At 37.2% G+C, this 24,999-nt stretch overlaps 1 protein-coding gene across 2 annotated transcripts in view; it reads right to left on the bottom strand.

Annotated features, from left to right (window-relative positions):
- Positions 1-24,999, bottom strand: part of PLEKHM3 (pleckstrin homology domain containing M3) — a 210,109-nt gene that overhangs the window by 79,659 nt on the left and 105,451 nt on the right. For both annotated transcript variants that reach the window (XM_027873652.1, XM_027873653.1), the window contains exon 6: positions 7,756-7,819. In XM_027873652.1, the coding sequence (XP_027729453.1) occupies positions 7,756-7,819 (64 nt within the window). The remainder of the gene's footprint in view (positions 1-7,755; positions 7,820-24,999) is intronic.

The raw sequence follows: 24,999 nt of genomic DNA, 5'->3' as shown, positions 1-24,999 counted from the left end.
ATAATTCAGTGAATAAAGTGTATGGGGAAAAAAAGGAGCCTCAAAGTACATTAAAAAGGGCTTGGGGCGGGGGCCTTGCCCTCATTAGTCAGAAAGCCTGATAAAAATCACAGCAAGGTCTAAAGTTGTGATTATTTCCTAATACACCAATTCAGACAAATGCTCAGGTTACATATACTCTAACTTCCTGAGCTCTGGGGGTGAAAGGGAGAGGTGGGGAGGTCATTCAATCAATAACATTTAAGTGCTCACAATGTATGTACATATGGAACAAATCTTGATATTCCACACTCCTGAAAGGAAGCAGCTTTCAGGTTAGACAAAATGGCAGATATGTCAAAAATCTTTTTTAGTTTGCTTTGTGATGACAGGATATGATTATTTTGCAACAATCAGATTTACACACTATTTTTGTTTGTTTTAGCTAATTTTACAATTAATTTGCATTTTCTGAGCAAGTGTTGACCAAAGCAGCAAAGGAAAACAGTAAGGCCTTATTGGGAAGGCAAGAAATGAAAAATTTACTTTGCCTGGGCACTCATTTTGGTTAAAAAGTCATTTTATTTGTAAGTGAGGTGTGTTGATTTTGTGTGGTATTTCTACAGTAGGAACAGTTCTAGTAAACCTGTGAAGTATGTTTCTGGGGCCCCTTCCTCCATTTTGGTGATTCCTGGATGCTTGGGGTGTTCTACTGTAGATGAGTACCCTATCCAGTTATGCCCTGTTGGGGCAATGACCTGCACTCCTGACCTTCCTTGACTCTCATTTTTCCCCATAAAAATTTATAAGTTCTCTGTTTTTCCAACCCGGACCTTGGGAAAGGGCTGACTAGCTAATCTGATAAACTAATTCAAGGCAAAGTTATTAAGAAATAATAATGGATCAATGTGTTACTTTCTCAGATAATATGTATGAATTTCAACAAAGTCCATAAGTAGTTGTGGATCAGCTCAAATAGGAATTTCAGGGACAGAGGTAACTAACCTAATCTCTGTTTCCTTATCTGAGAAATAAGGGACTAGATGCTCTCTCCAAGATCTCTTCTAGCTCTGAGATTGTGTCATTCTAATTAAATCCTTCAGGTTTGTAAGAAGAACAATGTTTTACAATATTCCACTGGGGGAAAATGCTTATTTTTGAATACCTTAGTATTTTAAGAATCTTCATGGCGTGGGTATTCATTCCCTGGAACACATTGCAGAGTCCCTATGTCATAGTAGAAATCTTTTGAAAATTCCAGAGGCAAAACAGTCCTTAACTAATGATCACTTGGTGGTCAACTTCATGACTGATAAGCTGCCCTCAACTAATCGAGTCCTCAGATGACATCAATAGATCCCTCATGCTTGAAGCTCCTCCAGCATGTCAAGAACTTGCAAAGACTGCACTCTTCTAGCAAAGCTTGTGCTGACTCAATGTCACCTCTATGCCATTATGAGGCTAGAATAGCAGGGACATTTATTGGAGGTATAAGATCTGTTCCCTCCAAAAAACAGCAACAACAACAAAAAGTATTGCAAATTCTCTTTATTCATCCATTTACTACTCTTTGGTCTGGGCCTTTGATTTCACGGGTATGATGATATACCAGCTGGAAACAACGTCCTGATACTAATGCATACTGGCAACTTATCTGTGACTCATTATCAAAAAGAGTTGTCTAGGATATTGAGAGGGCAGGTGACCTGCCTGCCCATGGTTGCATGGCCAGTACGTAGGAGACATGGGGCAGGATGTGAAGCCAAGGCTTTCTAATTTCCAGGGCCAATTCTCTACCCACTATGACATGCTGTTTCTCGTGTAATTAATTATGTACTTAAGGGATATCTTTTTTAAAAAGCATTCTTAGATGTAGGCCTGAGGATCTGAGACTATCATGAACAGAAATTCATCTAACAAAATTCTAAGATTAATTGTACCACATCTTCAGTTGCAAAACAACATCCTCTAAACTCCCAGAATTTGAATATCTTGTGCTCTTTTAAACACATTACCTTTTTCCATTAGATGCTTTCACAGTTTTACCTATTGTATGAGTTTTGTCCATCCTGATAAAGAAATAATGTTAAATGCTGATCGATCAGCATTTTGCTTTGCTCAGTTTTGGATACTCTGAAAAAGCCCAATAAGGAAACTACCTTTTAGCCAAATAAAGAGATGACTAAGTTGGGTACAGAATGGTCAACTCAGGTAGGATTTTATTTTGTAATAAATATCAGTCAATAGTTAGGAGCCAGACAGCGACATCATTCATAGGACATTGAAGTGAACTGATTGCTAAGCAAGAATAAAATATTTCAGCTCTTAATATTTCTACCCAAACATACTATTATCAAGTGCAATTGGTAATATGGGGTCAAGATGGCTGAATATTATATTAGATTCATATGAAGATCTCAAAGTAAAGGAATTCTTTACAACATTAAAAACTGTTAAAGTAGCTTAAGACCCTTACCCAAATAACAAGTCAGTCATATTGTTAAATTTTACAGAGTGCTACCTCTACAGTACATGCTAACAACTAACATGTATATTGTGCTTACATATATTATGACTTTCATTTTTGTGTTTGTGTCTTCACCACTTTGTTCAGTGCTTGGCACTTAGCCGACTACGTGCTCATTGATTGACTTCATTTGAGCCCTGAAACAACAACTCCTTAAGGAAGGTTCTATAGGTATTATTATGCCTGTTTAACGGAATTAGAAATTGAAGGTCAGAGAAACTAAGTGATTTTCCATGTCTAATATGTCTAGCTAGTAAGTGTCAGGGGCCAGATTTGGACTCAGATCTTCCTCACTACAGGCCTAGTATTTATGTTGTGCTTTTATATTCCATCTAATCCCATGTTATTAATGTTCGGTGCATTATAAATATTTTATCCTAAGATATTAGGAATGCAATTTCATATTTTCACCTTTAATATTTGCTAGCTGCGTGGCCACAAGGTGAGCCACTTAATTTCTCAGAAGCTCAGGTTCCTCATCTGTAAAATAAGGATGATACTATTTAAAATATCTATTTTACAGGGTTGCTTTGAGGCTCAAATGAGACAATGTAAGTAAAGTGTTTTGCAAATCTTAAAGTATTATATCTAACTGTCTGTTATTATTTCACTACATTCATTTACAAAGGGCATGCTATTTGTAGCTCATCATATAGTTGATCTTGCCTTGTTAAGTCTTGGCCTTAGATTATTCCAACATCTTTTTGTTAGTTATTTTTCTCTGTGACCCCTTTTGGGGTTTTCTTGGCAAAGATACTGGAGTGGTTTGTCATTTCCTTCTCCAGCTCATTTTACAGATGAGGAAACTGAGGCAAACAGGCTTAAGGAACTTGCCCAGGGTCACACAGCTAGTAAGTGTCTGAAGCTGAATTGTACTCAGGAAGATGAGTCTTCCTGACTCCAGGCCCAGAGCTCAATCCACTGCACCACCCACCAACTTAATTCCTAACATGTTGCTGAATGAAGCTGAAGAAAATAATGAAAACCTGATGATTGTGTCCACTCCAAATGCATGTGAAGTCAACACAACTGGGCCCTCATCTGAAGCAAAGCAATCCTTTTAACCTCCCTAAAAGATTTACTGTACCACTCAGCACAGCAGCTTTTCAAAACCCTTTTATTCCCTCATTCAATAAATTCTGGTGGCTCCCTATAACTTCCAGGACAAAATATAAAATCCTCTCATTGGTGTTCAAAGCCCTTCATAACCTGACTCTTTCAGGTCTTTATTTCTTCTTGCACTTTACTCCCCGACCCCTACGTGCTCAGTAATCCAGTGACATTGGCCTCTTTGCTGGTCCTCAGATAAGACTATCTCCCTACATTGTGCATTTTCACTGGCTGCCCCTGTGACTGGCACTCTCTCCTTTCTTATCTCTGTTTCTTCCCTTTCCTGGCTCCCTTCAAGACTCAGCTACAACCTCACCTTCTACAAGAAGTCTTTTGCAATTCCCCTTAATATCAGTGTCTTCCCTCTATCTCCAATTTATCACACACACACACACACACACACACACACACACACACACACACACACAGACACATACCCTTGTTTGGACCTAGTTGTTTGCATATTCTCCCCCCCCATTAGACTGTTGTTTTTTTTTAAAAAACCTTTCTTTGTATCTTTATATTGGCAAAGAGCCTGGCACATAGTAGGCACTTAATAAATGCCTGTTGATTTGACTTGACTGTCTTATCTTTCTACTATATTGTTAGGCTTCTATTTTACCTGAACATTGTATTTCCCCAGGCAAATAAATGTTTGTTGAATAAATCCAAGGGCCAATTTTCCCCTTAGAGGTTTGTATCTTGGATTTTATAATGGAAGTCAAGGACAAAATAAAATTTACATAATATAAATTTGCTTTACAGAAAACTCTGTAGAAATGTGTATGTTCCCTATATCGTATTCTTTTAGAAGCTCATAGTGTTATCAAGCAAACCATGAAAACAGTAGGTAGGAGCTAAAATGGCAAAGCACATTCTGGGGTTAGAGTCAATTTATAGGATGTCCTTTTCTAGCACCCATGAGCCTTCCAGCAATGTGATAGTCTCTTTTCTTTCTTGGAAAGAAAATGTCTTTCTCTTTCAACATATGCTTTTTTTTTCTTTTGTAGAGACACAGACAATCTGATTAAAATTTATTCATAAAGGGGGTTGTAGAAGAAACCTTTCAGCACTGATAGGATGCATACAGATCAAAAGCTAAATCCAATTTAACGCCCTGCTAGCAGAAGCAGTAATTGAATTAAACTTCCTCTAAATATGATAAGTTTGGAGGTCTCGTAAAGATAGGCACAAAGAAACAGGTTAGAAAAAGCTGTCAGACCCAAGGATGCCTTGTGACTCTTGCCTTTCCCCTGCCACAGGGAGTTGGATAAGCTGTTGATTGCCTCTACCACTTTACTACTAAGGTTGAGAACTGATTAAACAGCTTACAGGCTCTAGGGGCTAATGGTCTGGGTCCACCAAGGTGACTGACTGACTGGCTGGCTGCTGCCTCTGATTTAAGCTGCTTATTATTTAATGGCTGGATTATTATAGAAGAAGCAGCAGGGCACAGAAAAGTCTTATAAAATGGACTTCTGCAAAATGGCTACAACACTTTGCCATTTTAACATGGACGTGGAATTACGATAACAAAACTTGGTTTTGAAAAACTTCTTCAAACAAAATCCACTCCGCAGATTTTTCCCAAGTAATTTCCAAGTACCACATCATCTAGGGGCTTTAAAAGGCACTTCCTTTAAAAGGTACTTTAAGAGGTAATATGTCCTCATATACCATGGGCAGGTGTATAAACAAAATATCAGTTATGCAAACAAAATAAACAAAAATATCTGTCAGCATTGTGACTGTGATTATTTTCCTGGGAATCATCTGGACAGAAAAGCAAATTATAAATGTTTTTATTTTTCTCCTTACTAAGGATCACTTTTCAATCTCATGAAAAAACAAATATGACACCCATTGTTCCCTAAGATCCTTGCTGGGTCTCTGCTTGCCATCATGAAATGTGTCCTCATTTCTATGCTATGTAAAGTTGATTCCCTTCAAACAGCTTTGAAGAATCTTTGCTTACTCCAAACAGGAAAAAAAAAAAAAGAATCCCTACCTACCAACCAACCAACCAATATTTGCAGAGAACCTACTACATGTGTATACACACACACACACACACACACACACACACACACACACACACACACAGAGGATAGGTCCTTATGCGCATAGGAGAATCTAAGCTCTTTGGGTACAGGGCCTGGTTGGCTTTTCTTTTTTTTTTGGTGAGGCAATCAGGATCAAATGACTTGGTCACAGAGCTAGTGGGTATCATGTGTCTGAGGTCACACTTGAACTCAGGTCCTCCTGACTCCTGGGCCAGTGCTCTATCCACTGTGCCACCGAGCTGCCCCACCTGGTTGACTTTTGAACTTGTATTCCTAGGCCTAACATAATGCCTTGTAGAGTAGGTACTTAATACATGTTTACTGAATGGAATTATTTTTAAGGAGTTTATAATTTATGTGGGCAGGTAAAGTATGTACCCACTAATAAATAATTAATATCAGGCAAGAGAAGATACATGTTTAATGAGTGGCAGGGACAGTAAGTTCAATAGGCATTCAGGGGCTAGGCAGAGTGTTTCCAGCTAGGGGAAGCATGGAAGCCTTCCCAGCAGAAGGCAGAAACTGGCCATCTCATCTGGATCTTGAGGGCGGTGTATGTTTTCAACTGGGGATGGTTGGAATGGTCCGAACAAAGATAGAGAGGGCCAACAGTGCAGGGCATGTGTAGGCTAGAATGGGCAGTCAAGGCTGGTGGAGGTGAAGGCTTCATGGAGATAGCACTGGAAGTTAAACTTAGAAAGATAAATATGGGCCAAATTTTGGAGGGCTATACTTTATCCAAATGGGCAGGAAGGAGAAGCCTTGGCAGGTTCTTAAGCAGGGAGTAACAGAAGCAAAGCAATGTTTTAACATCAGTCTGTCAGTGAGTGGGGCGTGGGCAGCTCTGAGGGTGGCAAGGACACTTAGTACCTTCTCTCCCATGTCTCCAGGGAAGGATACAATAACTAACCCTCTTGCTTTCTCCCATAACTGTTCTGCGATTTTGTAAAAGTGTTTTATCATAGACTGGTAGGGAAAATGGAATTTGGGAGCATCCAACACAGGAAATTCTCAACTACCCCCTAAACCTCAGGGTTGTGTCTCTGTGAGGGGAATTAACAAGGAATGGAGGGGAAACAAAACATAAGAAAGGTACAGAAAATGGAAAAATAGGAAGAAAAGACATCTTTAAAATACTTCATATTGAAACATTATTTATTTATTCTGTGTCTTTACCACTTACTCATTCTTTGAGCCTCTATAATCTGGTTTCTATCCACATGTCACTAAATTAATTTCTCTAAGGTCACTAATGATATTCATCTAGCCAAATTTATTGGATTCCTTCCCCTCCCCCAATCCTTCTGTTACATTTGACACTGCTGATCATCCCCTCTATCACAAAGCACTCTGCTAATTTAGCTCCTGTTTTATGCTTGATTTCCTTCTCTTGATAGAGTTACTAAACTAGTAGATGAATAAAATGTTGTAATTAGACTTTACCCAGATTTTAGCAATGCCTTTGGTAAGATATCCTGTAGACTATTCTTGTAGAGAAGATGATTTGGACAATAACATAACCAGATGCCTTCAAATTGAGTTGGAAGGCTGAACTCAAAGAGTAATTGGTTCAATGGCAACATGGAAAGAGTTCTCCAGTGGAGTGCCACAGGGATCTGTTTGGCCCAATTTAGGTTTGATATTAGGAGAAATACCCCAGTAATGAGAGCTGTGCATCACCTCAGGAGTCTAGTGGTAGCTGACCTAAATGATTACACAAAACCTATTGCATCTAGGACTTTTGAATAAGTAGCCCAGAGAAGACCTTTGTTTTTGTTTTCTTTCCTGGCTGATGACCAGTTAAATCTTTCATGAGCCAGCAAAAAAACAGATTTTACCTTAAACATGAGGTATATTTTTTCAACTTTTCAAATATTAAAAATAGGGGATTGAGTAAGTATCAAATGGTGTAACATTTTCATACCCTGCAGGTCTTTGTTTTTTATTTTACACTAAAAATTTTATTTTTTGCTCAAATAAAAATCCATAGAATTTGATGAGACACAATAAAAACTTGCATAATTAGCAAAGGGGAGACTTTTTGACGGAGATGATAGAAAGGAAAGAGCCCCCTACCTGCTGTAGGTCTGCAAGAGAGTACAGATGGATCTGTTGAAGGAGGTATTCTCTGGGGAAAATTCTGAAAACAAGAAAAACAGTATGAGTCATTGCTAGGGTGGGTCACAAAACTTAATTTTCCTTGGGACTCTCTAAAGCGCACAAAACTAGTGTTTCTGTCTAGAGATATTGATAATAATAGTGGAATGTGGCTAAACTTTTCATTAATGAGTTGTCCTGTTTCTCTGGTACATGACAATCACTAGCTTGAACAAAGTGTAGGCTACAAAATAAATCCTCAAAAACAAATTGTAGTTTTATATAATAATAAAATCCAAAAGGCAATAATAGAAAGGCAAATATTATTCCAAATAACTACAAAATGTATAAAACACTTACCTACTGAAGGACACAAAAATATTTGTATATATCCAATAATAAAGTGTTCCTTTAAAGAAAAAGGACACCTTAAAAGCTAAAGGAATATCAGTACTCATGATAGTGCTGTGCCAATATAATAAAAATGACAGTATTACCAAAGTCAATTTACCATTTTAATGCTATACCAGTCATACTATGAATGTGATACTTTACAGGACTCAATAAAATAATAATAAAATTCAGTTGGAAAAAACAAAAGATCTATAATATCATGGGAAATAATGAAAAATGTAGGGATGAAGGGGACATAGCACTTCCAGAATTCAAAGTACATAATAAAGCAGCAGTCACACAAACCATTTGGTATTGGTTAAACAAATACAAAGGTAGATAAGTGGAAATGACTAGACAAGGGAGAATCTGAAACAATAGAACTCAATGACTTTGTGTTTAATAAACTGAAAAACAAATAAATTACTTAGGAAAGAACTTTCTTTTTGACAAAAACTGCTGGGGAAAACCAGAAAGCAATACGGCAGACACTAATTTAAAACAACTTCTTAAACCATATTTCACAATAAATTCAAAATGGATATATGACCTTAATATTGAAGACCACACCATAAAAAATGAGAAGATAATATATTATCTGATGATCATATATTTTTCATAGCTACTGATAGGAGATATATTCTCAACCAAACAAGGAATAGACAAAATTATAAAAAATAAAATGGATAAAATGGAAAAAATGGAAACTGAAAAAAAAATCTTTCTGCACAAATAAAATTGATGCATCAAGGATAAGAAAGGAAGCAATCAGATAGGAAAAAAAATTTCTTTCTGATTTCCTAGATAAAGGTCTGGTATTCAAGATATACAGACAACTAACTAAACTACACTATATAAAGCCATTCCCCAGTAGGTAAATTGTCAGAGTATTGGACAGTACCTAAAAGAAATACTGCAAACTACTAACAACCACTTGTGTCTCTAAATTTTAATTTGTAATTTTTTCATGGATACAAAAAATAAAGAAGCTGCCTGGAGGGGGTGGTATGTCAACCACAACTTTGCTTTCCTGTCTCTCCTGTCAAGGAAAAAAGAGGGCAGAGCATCCCAACTTAAGACAAATGAACATGCCCTACATCATGTTCAGAAAGCTGTTTGACCTAACTTGGCATAGTACAGGCAGTAAAAATGTGGAAGGCTGGCACAGAGCTAAAAAAGTTGGGACTAAGGAAACCCCAACGCTTGAAGGCCAACTGGATAGACTGAAAAAAAGCCAGAGCAGCCTAGCAACACTGAAATGCAGATATGGGAGAGAAAAATCTAATATCATTCTCACCTCAAACAGATACCACAACTGCTTTGTTGTGTATTTGAAGAAGAAATGTGACTTCAACAGTGCAGACATAGACAAGATGAACAGCCTTTATGGTATTGAATAGCTTACTGAATATTTTAGAGCTTGGTTGATCACGTGCAAGAAAATCAAAACAGAAAGTTCTGATGAGGGCATTTGCACTCACCCATTTGGTCACTCCCACAATAATAAATTCACAGCAATGAGGTGTCATTTAAAAAACAACTTTATTTTCTTAACCTTTCCTATCTTCAGTGTCACCTAGAGAGAAGGAAGCTGGTATAGAATTGATGCCAAAAATTCTCCTTCTTAAATGAGACATATGCTGTCTGGACATGTACCATAATGAGAAAAAAGGGCTCTTAAAGTAAGTATAATCACTATGGAAACCATAGCAGAAGAAAAGATGGGGAAAAATTTCTCAGTGCCCTGGTAGATCCCATTTCTGAGCCATGACGTTTTAAGTTTTTTCCTTTTTAAAAAAAATACATTAATAAACTCAATACAATTAACTTTTAAACACCATTGAGCTTTGGTAAGGGATCATGAAGTGAATGTATGTCCTACAAAAAGAAACTTAGAATGCAAGATCCCAAAGAACCAAAAAGCAAAAGGGGTGTTTTAAAGTGACTCAAGCAGTATGTCTGGGGCACATGACCAATGAGATGGAGAATCAGATTTTTTTTTCCATATGCATGAATTCTTCAAACTCTCTAAAAAGGAATTATGTGCAAGAAATAAAACAATTTCAGCTATCTCCATGGTCTAGGATACCAAGAAACCAAAGAAGGTAAAACACAAGGAACTAACAAGAGAGCAGAACCTCTAACCACCTCTCTGCCACGGCCCCTCCCCACTGTGCACTGCACTCCCAGCAGCAGCAGGGCTGCATAAGCTAACCGACCAGCTCGCAACAGAACTCAGCTTTAGATCCCTTTACATCCCGTCCAAACGGCAGAAATGTACATGGGCCTAGCTATACCAGATCTTAAATTGTATTAGAAAGCAGCAATCATCAAAACTACTTGGTACTGGCTAAGAAATAGAGTGGTAGATCAGTGGAATAGGTTAGGCATGCAAGACACAATAGTCAATGACTGTAGTAAGCTACTGTTTGATAAATCCAAAGACTCCAGTTTCTGGGATAAGAACTCACTATTTAACAAAAACTGTTGGGAAAACTAGAAAACAGTATGGCAGAAACTAGGCATAGACCAACATCTTAAACCACAACAAAGTCAAAATGGGTACATGATTTAGATATAAAGGCTGATACTATAAGCAAACTAGGAGAGCAAGGAATAGTTTACCTGTCATATCTATGGAGAAGGGAATAATTTATGACCAAGAGATAGAGAACATTATGAAATGCAAAATGGATAATTTTGATTACATTAAATTGAAAAGTTTTTGCACAAACAAAGCCAATGCAACCAAGATTAGAAGGGAAGCAGAAAGCTGGAAAACAATTTTTGCAACCAGTGTCTCTGATAAACACCTCATTTTTAAAATATAAAGAGAATTGAGTCAAATTTATAAGAATACAAGTTATTCCCCAATTGATAAATGGTCAAAAGATATGAACAGACAGTTTTCAGCTGAAGAAATTAAAGCTATATAGAGTTATATGAAAAAATGCTCCAAATCATTACTGATTAGAGAAATGCAAATCAAAACAACTCTGAGGTACCACATCATACGTATCAGATAGGCTAACGTGACAAAACAGGAAAATGATAAATGTTGGAGAAGGTGTGAGAAAATTGGAACACTAACGCATTGTTGGTGGAGCTGAGATTCTTCAGAGCAATTTGGAACTACGCCCAAAAGGCTATAAAATGGTGCATAGCCTTTGACCCAGCAACACCACTTCTAGGATCATATCCCAAAGGGATCATAACAATGGGAAAAGGACTCACATATACAAAAAGATTTATAGCAGCTCTTCTTGTGGTGGCCAAGAATAGGAAATTGAGGGGATGCCCATCAATTGGGGAATGGCTGAACAAGTTGTGGTTTATAAATGTAATGGAATACTATTGTGCCATAAGAAATGATGAACAGGAAGAGTTCAGAAAAACCTGGAAAGACTTACATGAACTGATGATGAGTGAAATGAGCAAAACCAGAAGAACACTGTATACAGTAACAGCCACACTGTGTGATGACTAACTTTCATAGACTTGGTTCTTCTCAGCAATGCAAGAATCTAAGAAATCTCCAAAAGACTTACGATGGAAAATGCTATCCACATCCAGAGAAAGAACTATGGAGTCTGAATACAGATCAAAGCATACTAGGGGCAGCTAGATGGTGCAGTGAATACAGCACCGGCCCTAGAATCAGGAGGACTTGAGTTCAAATTTGGCCTTAGACACATGATACTTACTAGTTGCATGACCCTAGGCAAGTCATTTAACCCTGATTGCCTCATCAAAAAAAAAAACCAAAAAACAAACAAATCAAAGCATACAATTTGATTTCTTTTTTTGTTTTGTTGTTTTGTTTTGTTTATTCTTTCTCATGGTTCCTCCCATTGGTTCTTCTAATACTTCTTTACAACATGCCTAATGTGAAAATATGTTTAATATGAATGTATATGTAGAGCCTATAACAGATTGCACACCGTCTTGGGAGGGTAGGAGAGGGAAGGGGAGAAAATTTAAAACTCAAAAGCTTATGGAAGTGAATATTGAAAACTAAAAATAAATAAATAAATAAATGATTTTAAGAAAATTTAATTTAGGAGTCTACCTGCTGAAACAAACCCAGAAACTATATGAACACAATTACAAAATGCTTTTCACACAAATAAAGTCAGATCTAAATAACTGGAAAAACATCAGTTGCTCATGGGTAGGCCAAGCTAATATAATAAAAATGATAATTCTACCTAAATTAATTTACTTATTCAGTGATATACCACTCAAACTACCAAAAAATTATTTTACAGAGCTAGAAAAAATAATAACAAGATTTATCTGGAAGAACAAAAGGTTCAGAATATCAAGGGAATTAATGAAAAGAAATGCTAGGGAAGGTGGTCTAGCCATACCAGATCTTAAATTGTATTATAAAGCAGCAATCAATAAATAAAAATTTTGGGGGGGGCTAGGCAATGGGGTTAAGTGATTTGCCCAGGGTATCACAGCTGGTAAGTGTTATGTGTCTGAGGCAGGATTTGAACTCAGGTCCTCCTGAATCCAGAGCCGGTGCTCTATCTACTGCACCACCTAGCTGCCCCAATAAATAAATTTTTAAAAAATGTTAAAAAGAAATTTGCGTGGGCTTAGATAATGTGTTAGTACCCTATGCTATAAAAGAACTTGACCGGAAAATGAAGGAGCAGAGCAAAAAGGGCAGGACATATGTATGGCTGTGCAGCACTCCATCAGGCCTTGAGAAAAGAGCCTGGCATCCAGCTGGGGCCAGTGGTGCCCCACCAGATGTCACTTGAGGCAGAGCCTGAAGCTGGTGAACAATGAATTGCTTAACATGGGAGAAGGCCGAGATGGTTTTTGAAGACTATCCCTGAGAGAAAAACCACTATGAAAGGGGAGGGAGTCCATTAAGCAGCAAGGGAAAATAAAGTAAAAAAGCTGAAATTACCAAAGATCTCAGGAGGAAGAAGACTCAATCAAAGACCTCGAGCAGAAAAACCAACAGGGAATATGGCCTCCAGATCAAGTAAAAGAGTTCAGGCTTTTATGAATAAATGTTGTAAGACAAAGGAAAATGAATCAACACCTAATGAGGAACATGACACTGTGGATTCCCACGAAAGAATGGAACCACATCAAGATAGTACTAAACAATTTAAAGAGAAATAAGAATTGTGAAAGCAGAATTTATGGCTTCCACAGCAGAAATTAGTTGTCAAAATAGAAAAACTTGAACCCACAGTGGCAAGTCCCCCCAAAGAAACAAAAGAAAGGATAACTAACTGGGAATGAAATACATGGAAGTGAAGGACAATCTGGAAGAAGAGAGGCAAAAAGCAATAACATTTAAAGGAAGCATGATCTTCCCACAAGCAAAACTTAATGTCAGAGACAGACTACTTAGAGACAACTTAAAGCTTATAAAGATCTCAGAAGACCATGACAAGTCAAAAATCTGAACACAATGGTGGAGAATTAAAATCCCCAAAATAAAGAGCTAATATAAAGAATCCACAGATCACTTCCCAGCGGCACTTATGCTGCAAACCTTAAGACACATAATAGTGAAATGAACAATTTCACTGACAAACAACAGATTCAGCAAGTGACCAAGAGAAAAGATCTTCAAATAATAACAGAAAGGAAAGAAATTTGAATAACATAAGACTATTCTATCTACCAGAAAACACAGGAGGAAATTGAATAATGTGCTCTGAAAAGCAAGGGAGGTCAAGGTAAGTCGCCCAAGGTGACTTACTCTACAAATCTGAGCCTAATTGTAAATGAAAAAAAAAAAAGATGGATATTCCATGAAAATAGAGGCATGTGAAATATTCCTACAAAGAAAATTGGGACTGGAAGAAATATCTGCTTCTCCATCATTCTAGATAACAGAAATACAAGAAAACAAAGCCAATAGCAAAGAAAACCAAGAACAATAGCAAAATAACAGCAGAGAGACTATTAAGAGATTTCTTTTTAAATGTACATGAGGGAACAAGGGTGAAAGCAAAAGTCAAATGGAAGTAAAGAATGGTGGAGGAGAAGGCCTGAAACATCTTGGATTACACTTCACAACACTTCAACTATGGGTGAATCAATGCGGGTTTTTTTTTTTTGTGTGGGCCTAAATCACAGAATGACAGGCTCATAAAAGGGAGGAGGAGAGGAAGAAGAGAGAGGGAATATGTGATGTACCCTAATTAAGTCAGAGTTTAACAGTGAACGAAAGATAACTCCTGTAATCTCTCAGGAAGATGAGAGCCCTATAGTTAAAAAAAAAAAAGTAAACAAGGATGCAAAGGAAGGGATCAAAAAAAGGTGAAAGGAAAAGAGGACATCATGTTTCAGTGGTGAGAGGGTATACCGCTGATGAATAATACTGCTATGGGAGATTAGGACCTTAAAATGAGTATGATCTGCAGGGATCTGTAACTTAAAGAAAAAACTCATTTTTTGTATTTGTGTTACCAGTACTTAGCACAATGCTATATGCATGGTTTAATAAACAGCTTAATAAATGCTTTTTCGTTCATTCATCATTTGAATCCTGTGTCTAATTCTAGGATTCATGGTTTAAGGAGTTGGATAACTTCTTGTTTGTCAATAGTATAAGAGGTCTTGTTCCCTTCAATATATTTGTATAGCACTGATTCATTATGATTTATGTTTCTATTATTTTTGTTGTTGTTCAGTCATTTTTCAGGTGTGTCCGGTTCTTTTGACCCCATTTAGGGTTTTCTTGACAAAGATACCAGAGTGGTTTGCCATTTCCTTCTCCAGCTCATTTTACAGATAAGGAACTGAGGCAAACAGGGTGAAGTGACTTGCCCAAGGTCACGCAGCTAGAAAGTATCTGAGGCTGGCTTTGAACTCATGTCTCCTTTTAAATCATAGGTTCTGAGAGAAGGAATCTTGCCTATGATTTCCCTCTGAATTATTCCACAGTGTCTAGCACTATGATTTCTCTGAGGTGAGTATTTAATAAAAGTTGATTGAGATAATTATAGGATTGGAAGAGAAATCTATCTGGAAAGGTTAAAGGACCAGGGTTTATTATGCCTAGAGAAAAGAATGTGGTCAGGATACTTAATAATAGTTTTAAAGTATAAAAAAGGCTTTTATACAGATAATGACAAACAACTCTTCTAATTTACTGAAGCTAGAAGCAACAGCATGTCAGTGGTAATTAGGCATTGCTTAGTTTATGAAATCAGATATGAGGAAAAATTTCCTGACAGTGAAAAGTGTCATATGCCAAAATGTATACTAAGGAATATTATGATACCAAGTATTAAAGGAGATTGCTATTTAAAGGAGGAGAAACATGATTCTCATATGTCTAGGATGATTTTGGGTTACCTGAAATCAGAGGGTATGAATAAGATTGCTTCTCAAAGACCCTTCCGGCAGTGTGCTTTTATGAGTCCTGCCACTGTCTGTTTCTTCCAAGTCATACTGAATTTGCAAGATTGCTTCTAAAGTTCTCCATAGCACTTTAAATAGAATATTAGCGAAGGAAGCATAGAATAAAAAAAAGACTTGATGGCAGGGCTAAGAAAACTGCGATCAGTAACAGCTTCCCTGCTGATTTATAACTGGGCTACCGGAGTAATAATTAGACTTAGATTGTAACTTTTTAAATGTTTTACTGGAGCCCTCTAGTACACGTGGGGTGGGAAGCCGGTTGTGAAGAGATCCCAAGACTATGAAGGAGGTGCTTGACCCTATAAAAGTAGGTCTGGTAGTCGTAAGCTTCCCTTAGGATCTAAGGTTCCTATAACACATAGCACAAAAAAGTGACAAGGGATGAATACCTTGTCACTTGCGGGAAGCCTTGTAGGGGAACTACTGGAAGTTGAATATTCACTTGGAGCAAATTCAGTAGCAAAAAAGGCTCCTTGATGCCAATTCCCTTTAAGCTGAAATTTCAGGACCACCTTCCCTTGAATTCACAGAAGGAAAGATATTAAGTCATGTACTAAGACTTTAAGGTTCAGAAAACATTAGAAAACACTATGGTTAAGGTCACAAGTCAGGGGCCCCAAATCTCATAACTAAATGTACATCATCTTAAGATTCCCGGCAATTTGCTTCTTCTGGCTCCTTCAAATAACTTCTATGGCACTAACTCTTTCAAATTAAAAAAAAAATATATATATATATATATAGTTAATGCTGTGTCTTTCCACTGAAAGGAAAATCTAAGATTACACATTTCCTTTAAGCCCTAGGACACCAGCCCATGAGGACAGATCCAAATGTTGTCTCATTTATTATCTTCTGGTAAACAGAATCTCTGCTGCAGGGGAGTGCTACTTGTGCCTAATCAAGTTGTACTGCCTTGCCGATTGCTTTCTAAATATTAATTAATCTTTCTGTACTCAAAGTGTATTTATGATGTGTTTGGGCACTATTCCTCCTATATGTAGTTATACCAGCACTAACACTAGAGACTTTGCAAAGTAATCTGTTCTGTTTTGACACTCAAGTCAAAGAAGAGATGTAATAAGCTGGAAAAGTGATAACTCCCCTGCCAAACTAGGAAAATTGAGCTAGTTAGCAGGAGGCACCATCGAGTTCTTTGGTACTAAAGACAATGAGGGAAACTGCTATGGCCTCATAAAAACAGGCTGGCACTACCATTTCACATGCCATTTCCATTTCATCATCTTTAGAACTGCATGACCTACTATGGAGGAAAGCAAGACTTCATTTCCCAGTTGCTGTAATGATTTGGGGAGGAAAGACAAAAATTAAGTAGAAGAAAAAGGCCATACATGAGACTGAGTCTCTTTATTATTCAGCAGGTGCCTTGTGTCAAAAACATGGAGATGACTAAGTCTGAAATCAAAGACAGAAATCCTAGCTAGAAAGGTAAGACTTCATTCCATATTACAGCATTGATACTATGTCAAATTTATCAGGACTTAGTTAATCTATGTGATCTTAGAGGTCTTCAACTTAACTTCTGCCAATCTCAGACATTCATAAAAAAGAAAAATGTCATGTTTTAAGGCATGTCTTTTTTTTAGATTGGATGATGCCACTGTTTCCTTAAGGCTCAGTTTCCTTAGAGTGGTACTCAATAAACTTTTGATCAGGAACCTCTATCATAGAGAAAAATTTGAGCACACCCTGTCCATGTGCATATTTACTCATTTGGAAATTATATACACATACAACTGTAATAATAATTATACACATTATAAAATTTGCACAAAAGCAAGTGTCAAAGAATGCTATAAATATGGAACAATATTTGAGTCCCCAGACTCCCTAGAGTTAGCAGGGAGTGACATGGTTTGACCTGAACTTTAGGCAAATCACTATGGCAGAATGGGCTACAGTAGGGAGAGGCTTGAGGCCAGAAGACTCAGTAAGAGACTCCTGCAATCATTCAGCTGAGAAGTGAGGAGGGCCTGAAGGAGGGTGGTGACCCCATGTCAGTCTAGAGAAGGGGCAGATGGGAGAGCCAGGGAGGTAAGTACTTGGTTATGTGAATGACGGTTGAAAGAGAGTGAGGAATCAAAGAGGACACTGGAATGAGGAGAAACAGAGTGACCAAAGAGGTGGTGGTAGCCTAGATCCTAACAAGGAAATGTAAGGTGACGATATCTTTGATTCATCTATACCTGCTCACCACCCAGAATGAAAAGAGGAAAAGTAGAGCTCTTACTGGTCACTGCCCCACCAAACCTGGAGCCCAGCCTCACAGTGGTGCCATGGTAGCCAGGAGTTCACTTGAGGGGCAGGGATAAGACCAGAGTGTTCCTAATGGCACTTATATAGCTGTGGTGGGTTTTCGAGGGCCCTGAGGGCAATGGCTGGCTCAGAAGAAGGGAGGGAGGAAGCTTACACAGCAGAGAGAGGAGACTAAATGGGAGAATGTTGGGACATAAGGGTAAGGATAGTTGCGTTGGAACCAAGACCCACAAATGGCTATCTCAGTGAGATACAGCCTAGTGAGGCTGCTAGATGGTAAAGTGGATAGAGTGCTCAACTTGGAGTCAGGAATACCTGAGTTCAAATCCTGCCCTAGACTCTTACTACTAGCTGTGTGACCCAGAGAAAGTCACTTAACCAATTTCTGTGTCAGTAAAATGAGGGAGCTGAATTTGACAGCCTCAAAGGTGCCTTCCTATTCTAAATCTGTGATTCTATAAACCTGACTTCCCACCCTCTGACTGGTTAATTACATACTTCTTAGGGTCATGCCACAGCTCCTCCAGGGTATGCCCTTGCCTCTATAGGTTTGATTAGTAAAAATAAATGGTATTAAAAAAATCAGCTTTAAAAAAATTTGTAATCAAAATATCTCAGATCCATTGAGCAAATTTCAATAAAAAATATACAAAACATACACATACATACAAATTTGAAGATTCTGGCTCTAAAAGGAAAGAAGCCAAAAGAAAAGAATGAGCAGAAGTGAGTGAACAGTGATTTAAAATGGAAAACCATTTCTTCATGTTGTACTGAGCTTCCTAAGTGTGCTCCACACACTTAGGTCGTATTTATTGGGCTAGAGCGTGACACTCTCTTTCCCCTGGAGGCCACAGGCAGCCGCTCAAATAAGCAAATAGCACCATGAGGTGCTTCCTCAGCAGGTATAATTTGGTGTGCTTGATGTTTGCTGCAAGGTCTTCTTGAAATAGTTACATTAGGCTAGATGTGGAAAGAACTAAGACTTCTAGTCATCCTCTCAGCTAATGGAAAAACAATTTTCAATCAAAGAGGGGTATTTCTACAGCAACCTTTATGAAATGGAAGAAACAAGGCTGTATCATTTCTTTCAATATCTTATTTTGCTAATCTTATCATTAGAAAAAGTGAACAAATTGCATGAGATGTTATATCTGGTCCAAGAGGTAGATACAGAGAGTACAATAAAGGATTCTCTAACACGTGAATTTGGAAATTGTTGTTAAGTCTCTTCACAACAACATGCAGGCTGGACAGTGGAAATAGTTTGCAAATAACCTAGGTCTCTATTATTCTTTGTTGTGATTTTAAAAAAAAAGACAAATTTCTTTTCTTTTGTATAGTTTTTGGCTCAAATTTTCCAAAAGGTTTTCCTGTTTAAAAAGCACTCCAACTTTTCTTTAAAAGGGAATAAAAGATAGGCTTTAGATTTGTGATCTCATTAGCATGGAGAACTCACTAATAAGCAAATTGCCTCTTCCGATGTAGTTAGGCACCTTCTCTTCAACTTAGAGACTTACCTAACAACTGTGTCAAGTTCAAAGAAAAAGCATATCCTTGTGGTGTGCTGACTTAGACTTAGAAAACCACATACTGACTTAGAAAACACAAATTAACATTATCCATGTTATGTTGTATTTTTATTTATTTTTGTTAAACATTTCTTAATTAAGTTTTTTCTAATTTTAATCTGGTTAGAGCCATGCTTTGGAGTTGTGACTGCAGCTTATGTTGGCAAGCCAGGAGTTCGACACTTTTGGCCTTGAACACTGAATGGTTTAAGGGACTTGCTTAGGTTCACATATCTAGTATGCATCATTCGTAGGACTGGAACCCAGGTCTTCCTGGCTTTAAGGCCAGCTCTTTTTATCCACTATATCCCTACTTCTCTGCTTCGGCTGCTTTTCGTGGCAAAGAAAAAATGACATAAGCAAAGGTATAATTTTTTAAAATATTGTTTTCATCCTGTCATTATTTAATACGTTTCCCTTTTTTTCAGATTTTACATTAACATACACTATAAAAAGCAGTATCTGCTTTCCAGGGTTTCCTTCTAGCTCATTAATCTGTGAATTTGTATGCTATTTTCCTTAAAGGGCAGTCCTTATCTCCTGGTTGTGGGTGACAGTGGAGAAGGGAAGCACTGTTTCTTGTAGTAATTAGTATAATGTGGTTCAGTGTATTAACTAAGCAGTGACACAGATCATCTATTTGATTTAGATTTGAGGAGGAAAGGAGGGGGAAAAAGCTATATTGTAAGAAGTTTGAGTAGATAAAATGGTTCAAAAACTGCTATTTAGGAAAATATCTGAGGGGGATAATGGGAAAAGGAAATCTGGAAACAGATTGTGAGGAACATTGTTGCTTGTTAAAAATATCAAAGAATATAAATGAATCTGATTTCCTTTTTTAAATTAATTTTTAGTTTTCAACATTCCCTTCCATGAGCTTTTGAGTTTTACATTTTCTCCCCCTCTCTCACATCTTCCCTCCTCAAGACGGTATGCAATCTGACATGGGCTCTACATATACATTCCTATTAAATATATTTTCACATTAGTCATGTTGTAAAGAAGAATTAGAACCATTGGGAAAAACCATGAGAAAGAAAAAAAAAGAGCAAATAGTACGCTTCAATCTGCATTCAGACTCCTTAGTTCTTTCTCTGGATGTAGATAGCATTTTCCATTATGAGTCTTTTGGAGATTTCTTAGATCCCTGCATTGCTGAGAAGAGCCAAGTCTATGAAAGTTAGTCATCACACAGTGTGGCCGTTACTGTGTACAACGTTCTCCTGGTTCTGTTTACTTCACTCAGCACCATTCCATACAAGTCTTTCTAGGTTTTTCTGAAGTCTGCCTGTTCATCATTTCTCATAACACAATAGTATTCCATTATATTCATAAAACATAACTTGTTCAGTCATTCCCCAGTTGATGGGCATCCCCTCAATTTCCTATTCTTGGCCACCACAGACAGAGCTGCTATAAATCTTTTTGCATATGTGGGTCCTTTCCCCATTTTTATCATCCCTTTGGAATATGATCCTAGAAGTGGTATTGCTGGGTCAAAGGGTATGTACAATTTTATAGCCCTTTGGGCATAGTTCCAAATTGCTCTCAAGAATGGTTGGATTAGTTCACAACTCCATCAATAATGCATTAGTGTTCCAATTTTCCCACATCTTCTCCAACATTTATCATTTTCCTGTTTTGTCATGTTAGCCAATTTGATAGGTGTGATGTGGTGCCTCAGAGTTGTTTTGATCTGCATTTCTGTAATCAATAGTGATTTAGAACATTTTTTCATATGACTATAGATAGCTTTAGTTTCTTCCTCTGAAAACTGTCTGTTCATGTCCTTTAACCATTTATCAACTGGAGAATGACTTGTATTCTTATAAATTTGACTTAGTTCTCTATATATTTTAGAAATGAGGCCTTTATTAGAGACACTGGCTGTAAAAATTGTTTCCCATCTTTCTGCTTCCTTTCGAATCTTGGTTGCATTGGCTTTGTTTGTGCAAAAACTTTTCAATGTAATGTAATAAAAATTATCCATTTTGCATTTCATAATGTTCTGTCTCTTGTTGGTCATAAATGCTTCTGTTCTCCACAAATCCTCCATAAATCTGACAGGTAAACTATTCCTTGCTCTCCCAGTTTGATTATAGTATCAGTCTTTATATCTAAATCATGTGCTCATTTTGACTTTATTTTGGTATATGGTATAAGATGTTGGTCTATGCCTGGTTTCTGTCATACTATTTTCCAGAGTAAACCTGATTTCTAATAGTTTCTGGGTTCTCTGGTGACTGCAGAGTATATCTGTTATAACTGAAGTCCAAATGCCAGCTGTTGTTCAGTCATGTCTGACTCTTTGTGACCCCATTTGGGGTTTTCTTGGCAAAGATACTGGAGTAGTTCGCATTTCCTTCTCCAGCTCATTTTACAGATGTGGAAACTGAGACAAAGAGGGTTAAGGGACTTGCCAGCGTCACACAGCTATAAGTGTTTCAGGCCAGATCTGAACTCAGGAACATGAGTCTTCCTGCCTCCAGGCCTAGCACTCTATCCACTATGCCACTTAGCTGCAGGCCAGCTAATGTCAGTAGTAGCTAATTAATTTTACATGAGCAGTAGCAGTCTGGCCAATGGCAATCCTTACAATGGCAAAGTGAGGGTTTGGTGACAAGAGACAGCATGATATGATATAGTTTAATAAATACTGAATTTGGAGTCAGAGAACCTAAGTTCACAAAGTCATTCAATGTATCTAGGTTTCAGTTTTCACATCTACAAAAAATCAGGGAAATAGATTTCAGCAGTTCTCAAAACACATTGCCTAAGACCCTTTCAGAAGGTCCCCAAAATCAAAACTGTTTTCATTATAATACCAACATGTTTTAATTTCTAATATGGTAAATAGCAATTTGTGTGTGTATGTATATGTGTGCATGTGTGTGTGTGTGTGTGTGTGTGTGTGTGTGTGTGTATAAAGAAAACCTTTTTGAGGGATGGTCCTCATTAATTTTTAAGAGTGTAAAGGGGTCCTGAGACTAAAAAATTTGAGAACCACTGGATTAGATGATTCACAGGGTCTCTTCCAGTCCTAAGATTTGAGATTTTATAGTTTATGGAGCTTAGAATAACACCTGAAGTACCAATAATTATTGGGTCCACACAGTTTCTACAACTGTATTCTAAAATGCTAATTTTATGATAACAGTAAATATAGTATAATTTTGCTTATTCTTCAAAGATTTAATATTAGTCAGATTTTTCTTACTAAAGACCAACTGGTTGTTATTAACCAACATTTCATGGATTTTAGCTGCAAGATATCCCTCACAAAATTCGGCTATCTGTTGTATCAGAACAAAATATATAAAAATAAATAATTGTGAATCCATAGTATCAAGCACATTCCTCTTCTACAAAATGGAAACAATAATAATGATACACATAGTATCTACTTTAAAAGGCTGCTGTGGGGCTCAAATGTGATGTAAAAGTGCTTTGTGAATATTAAAGGTTACAACTATGAATGATATAGCTAGTCTCAGCAATACAACTATCTAAGACAATCCCAAAGGACTCATGATGAAAAATGCTATCCACTTCCAGAGAAGGAACTGATGGAGTCTGAATACCAATGGAAGTATAATATTTTTCACTTTCTTTTTTTTCTTTTTTGTTTGAGTTTTCTTGCACAAAATGACTAATATGGAAATGTTTTACACAATTCCACATGTACAATCTATATCAGATTGCTTACTGTATCAGGGAATGGAGAGAGGAGATAGGGAGGAATAGAATTTGGAACTCAAAACTTAAAAAAAAAAATGTTAAAAATTGTTTTTATGTGTAATTGGGGAAAAATAAAATATTATTTTAAAATATCTAAAGTTACATAGATATGTGTATATAATATGTTGTTATTATCACATCAAACTCAAACATTTAAAACTGAAACCTTTATGTTTGCTACAAAACAAGCAGAATATCCAGAGTTCCCTATTTCTGTCAAGGGTGTATCACCATCATCATTCCCCTTCCTGCTGATAAACTGCAAACTACTGAGACTGACAAATGGGAGAGAGGCCATTGGGAGGGCAGTAGTAGATGGCTTAGGAGTTCCATCAGGGGTAGTAAAAGTTTTGAAATTTACCCTATAGATTTTGATATTTTAGTCTCATTTACTCTGCGTTTGCTCTGCATTTAAATCATCCAAGGCAATTCTCTTCATAAAGGTTTCCAGGGAAGTACATTCCATAACTTTCTTCAGTAATTTGGCTTAAGGTAGCATATCTATGAGAAAATGTCCACCGGACACCTGGAGATGTGGAACTGAATTTAGGTGAGAGCTCAGGGCTAAGAATCTAGATTTTGAAATTGTTCATATAGAAGAGACAGCTGATGCCATTAACATGTATGAAATATCTGAGAGGGAACAGGTTGTATAATAATAATAAGAATAAGAATAATAATAACAGCTAGTACTTATTAGCTAGTTATTAATAATATTTATAAAATGTAATATATAATAATGAAGCATAAGATTATATAGATCATAATAATACTTTATTAGCTAGTTAATAATAACAACTAGCTTTAAAGTTTACAAAAAGCATTTTACAAATATCCTAATTTTATCCTTACAACAACCCTGGGATATAGGTGCTATTATTATCTCTATTTTATAGATGAGGAAACTGAGGCTTAGAGAGGTTAAGTGACTTGTACAGGTCTGGATAGCTAGTGAGTATCTAAAACTAGATTTGAACTCAGATCTTCCTGATGCTAAGTGCTGTGTTCTATCCACTAAGCCAACTTGTCTGCCACCCAGAAGAAATTAACCCTTGAGTATCACCATATTTAGAAGGCTAGAAGAGGAGGTGGAAAGAGAGAAGAAAATCCTTAAGAAAACTGAGACAATATAGTGGCATTGAAGGGCAAGGAAGGAGAGCTTCAAGAAGGAAAGGGCAGTTAACTGTGTTAAAGGCTGCAGAGAAATCAAGGGGAATGAAGAACATGAAAATGTGATTATTGTATTTTAGAATTAGGAAGTTACTGGTGATCTCGGAAGGAACAATTTCAGTAAAATGGAAGAATTAAAGGCAAGGTTAGGAGGAATTAAGCAATGAAGGGGGAGGTGGTGGCGGGGTGGGGGAAGAGGAGTCAGACAAAGTAAAACATTCTTTTGAGAATTTATAGATTGTCAACGTTGCAAGGGATCTCAGAAGTCATCTAGTTCACACCAAGAACCCCATCTACAACATATCTTTACAAAGTAAGAAGAGGAAATTTAAGGAAAGACCTTTTCTTAGCATGGGAAAACCTGAGCATATTAATAGTGAGACTGTAATCACTGGAGAGGGAGAGCGCAAAGAGTCAAGAAAGACAGGGCAAGGTCCAGTGCAAAGATCGGATTTTAAGTCTTTTCTTACTCCCAAAAATAGATAGTTTTTTCCCGTTGTTTCTGAGGGACACACATTTATGACTGGCCATCTCCCGGGAAGAAAGAAAATTAAGTCAGACTCAGAAAACCAGTATGCTGAGACCACTGAACATTTCTCTTCAAACTACCCTTCCCCAACCCTCTATTCCTAGTTATCACCAAACATACTCATCTCACTGGTCATGCTTC

This window comes from Vombatus ursinus, unplaced genomic scaffold (assembly GCF_900497805.2).
Source record: "Vombatus ursinus unplaced genomic scaffold, bare-nosed wombat genome assembly UNPS02014802.1, whole genome shotgun sequence".
NCBI classification, from domain to species: domain Eukaryota; kingdom Metazoa; phylum Chordata; class Mammalia; order Diprotodontia; family Vombatidae; genus Vombatus; species Vombatus ursinus.
Note: the sequence above shows the minus strand (reverse complement) of the source record. Positions and strands in the feature narration are given on the sequence as shown.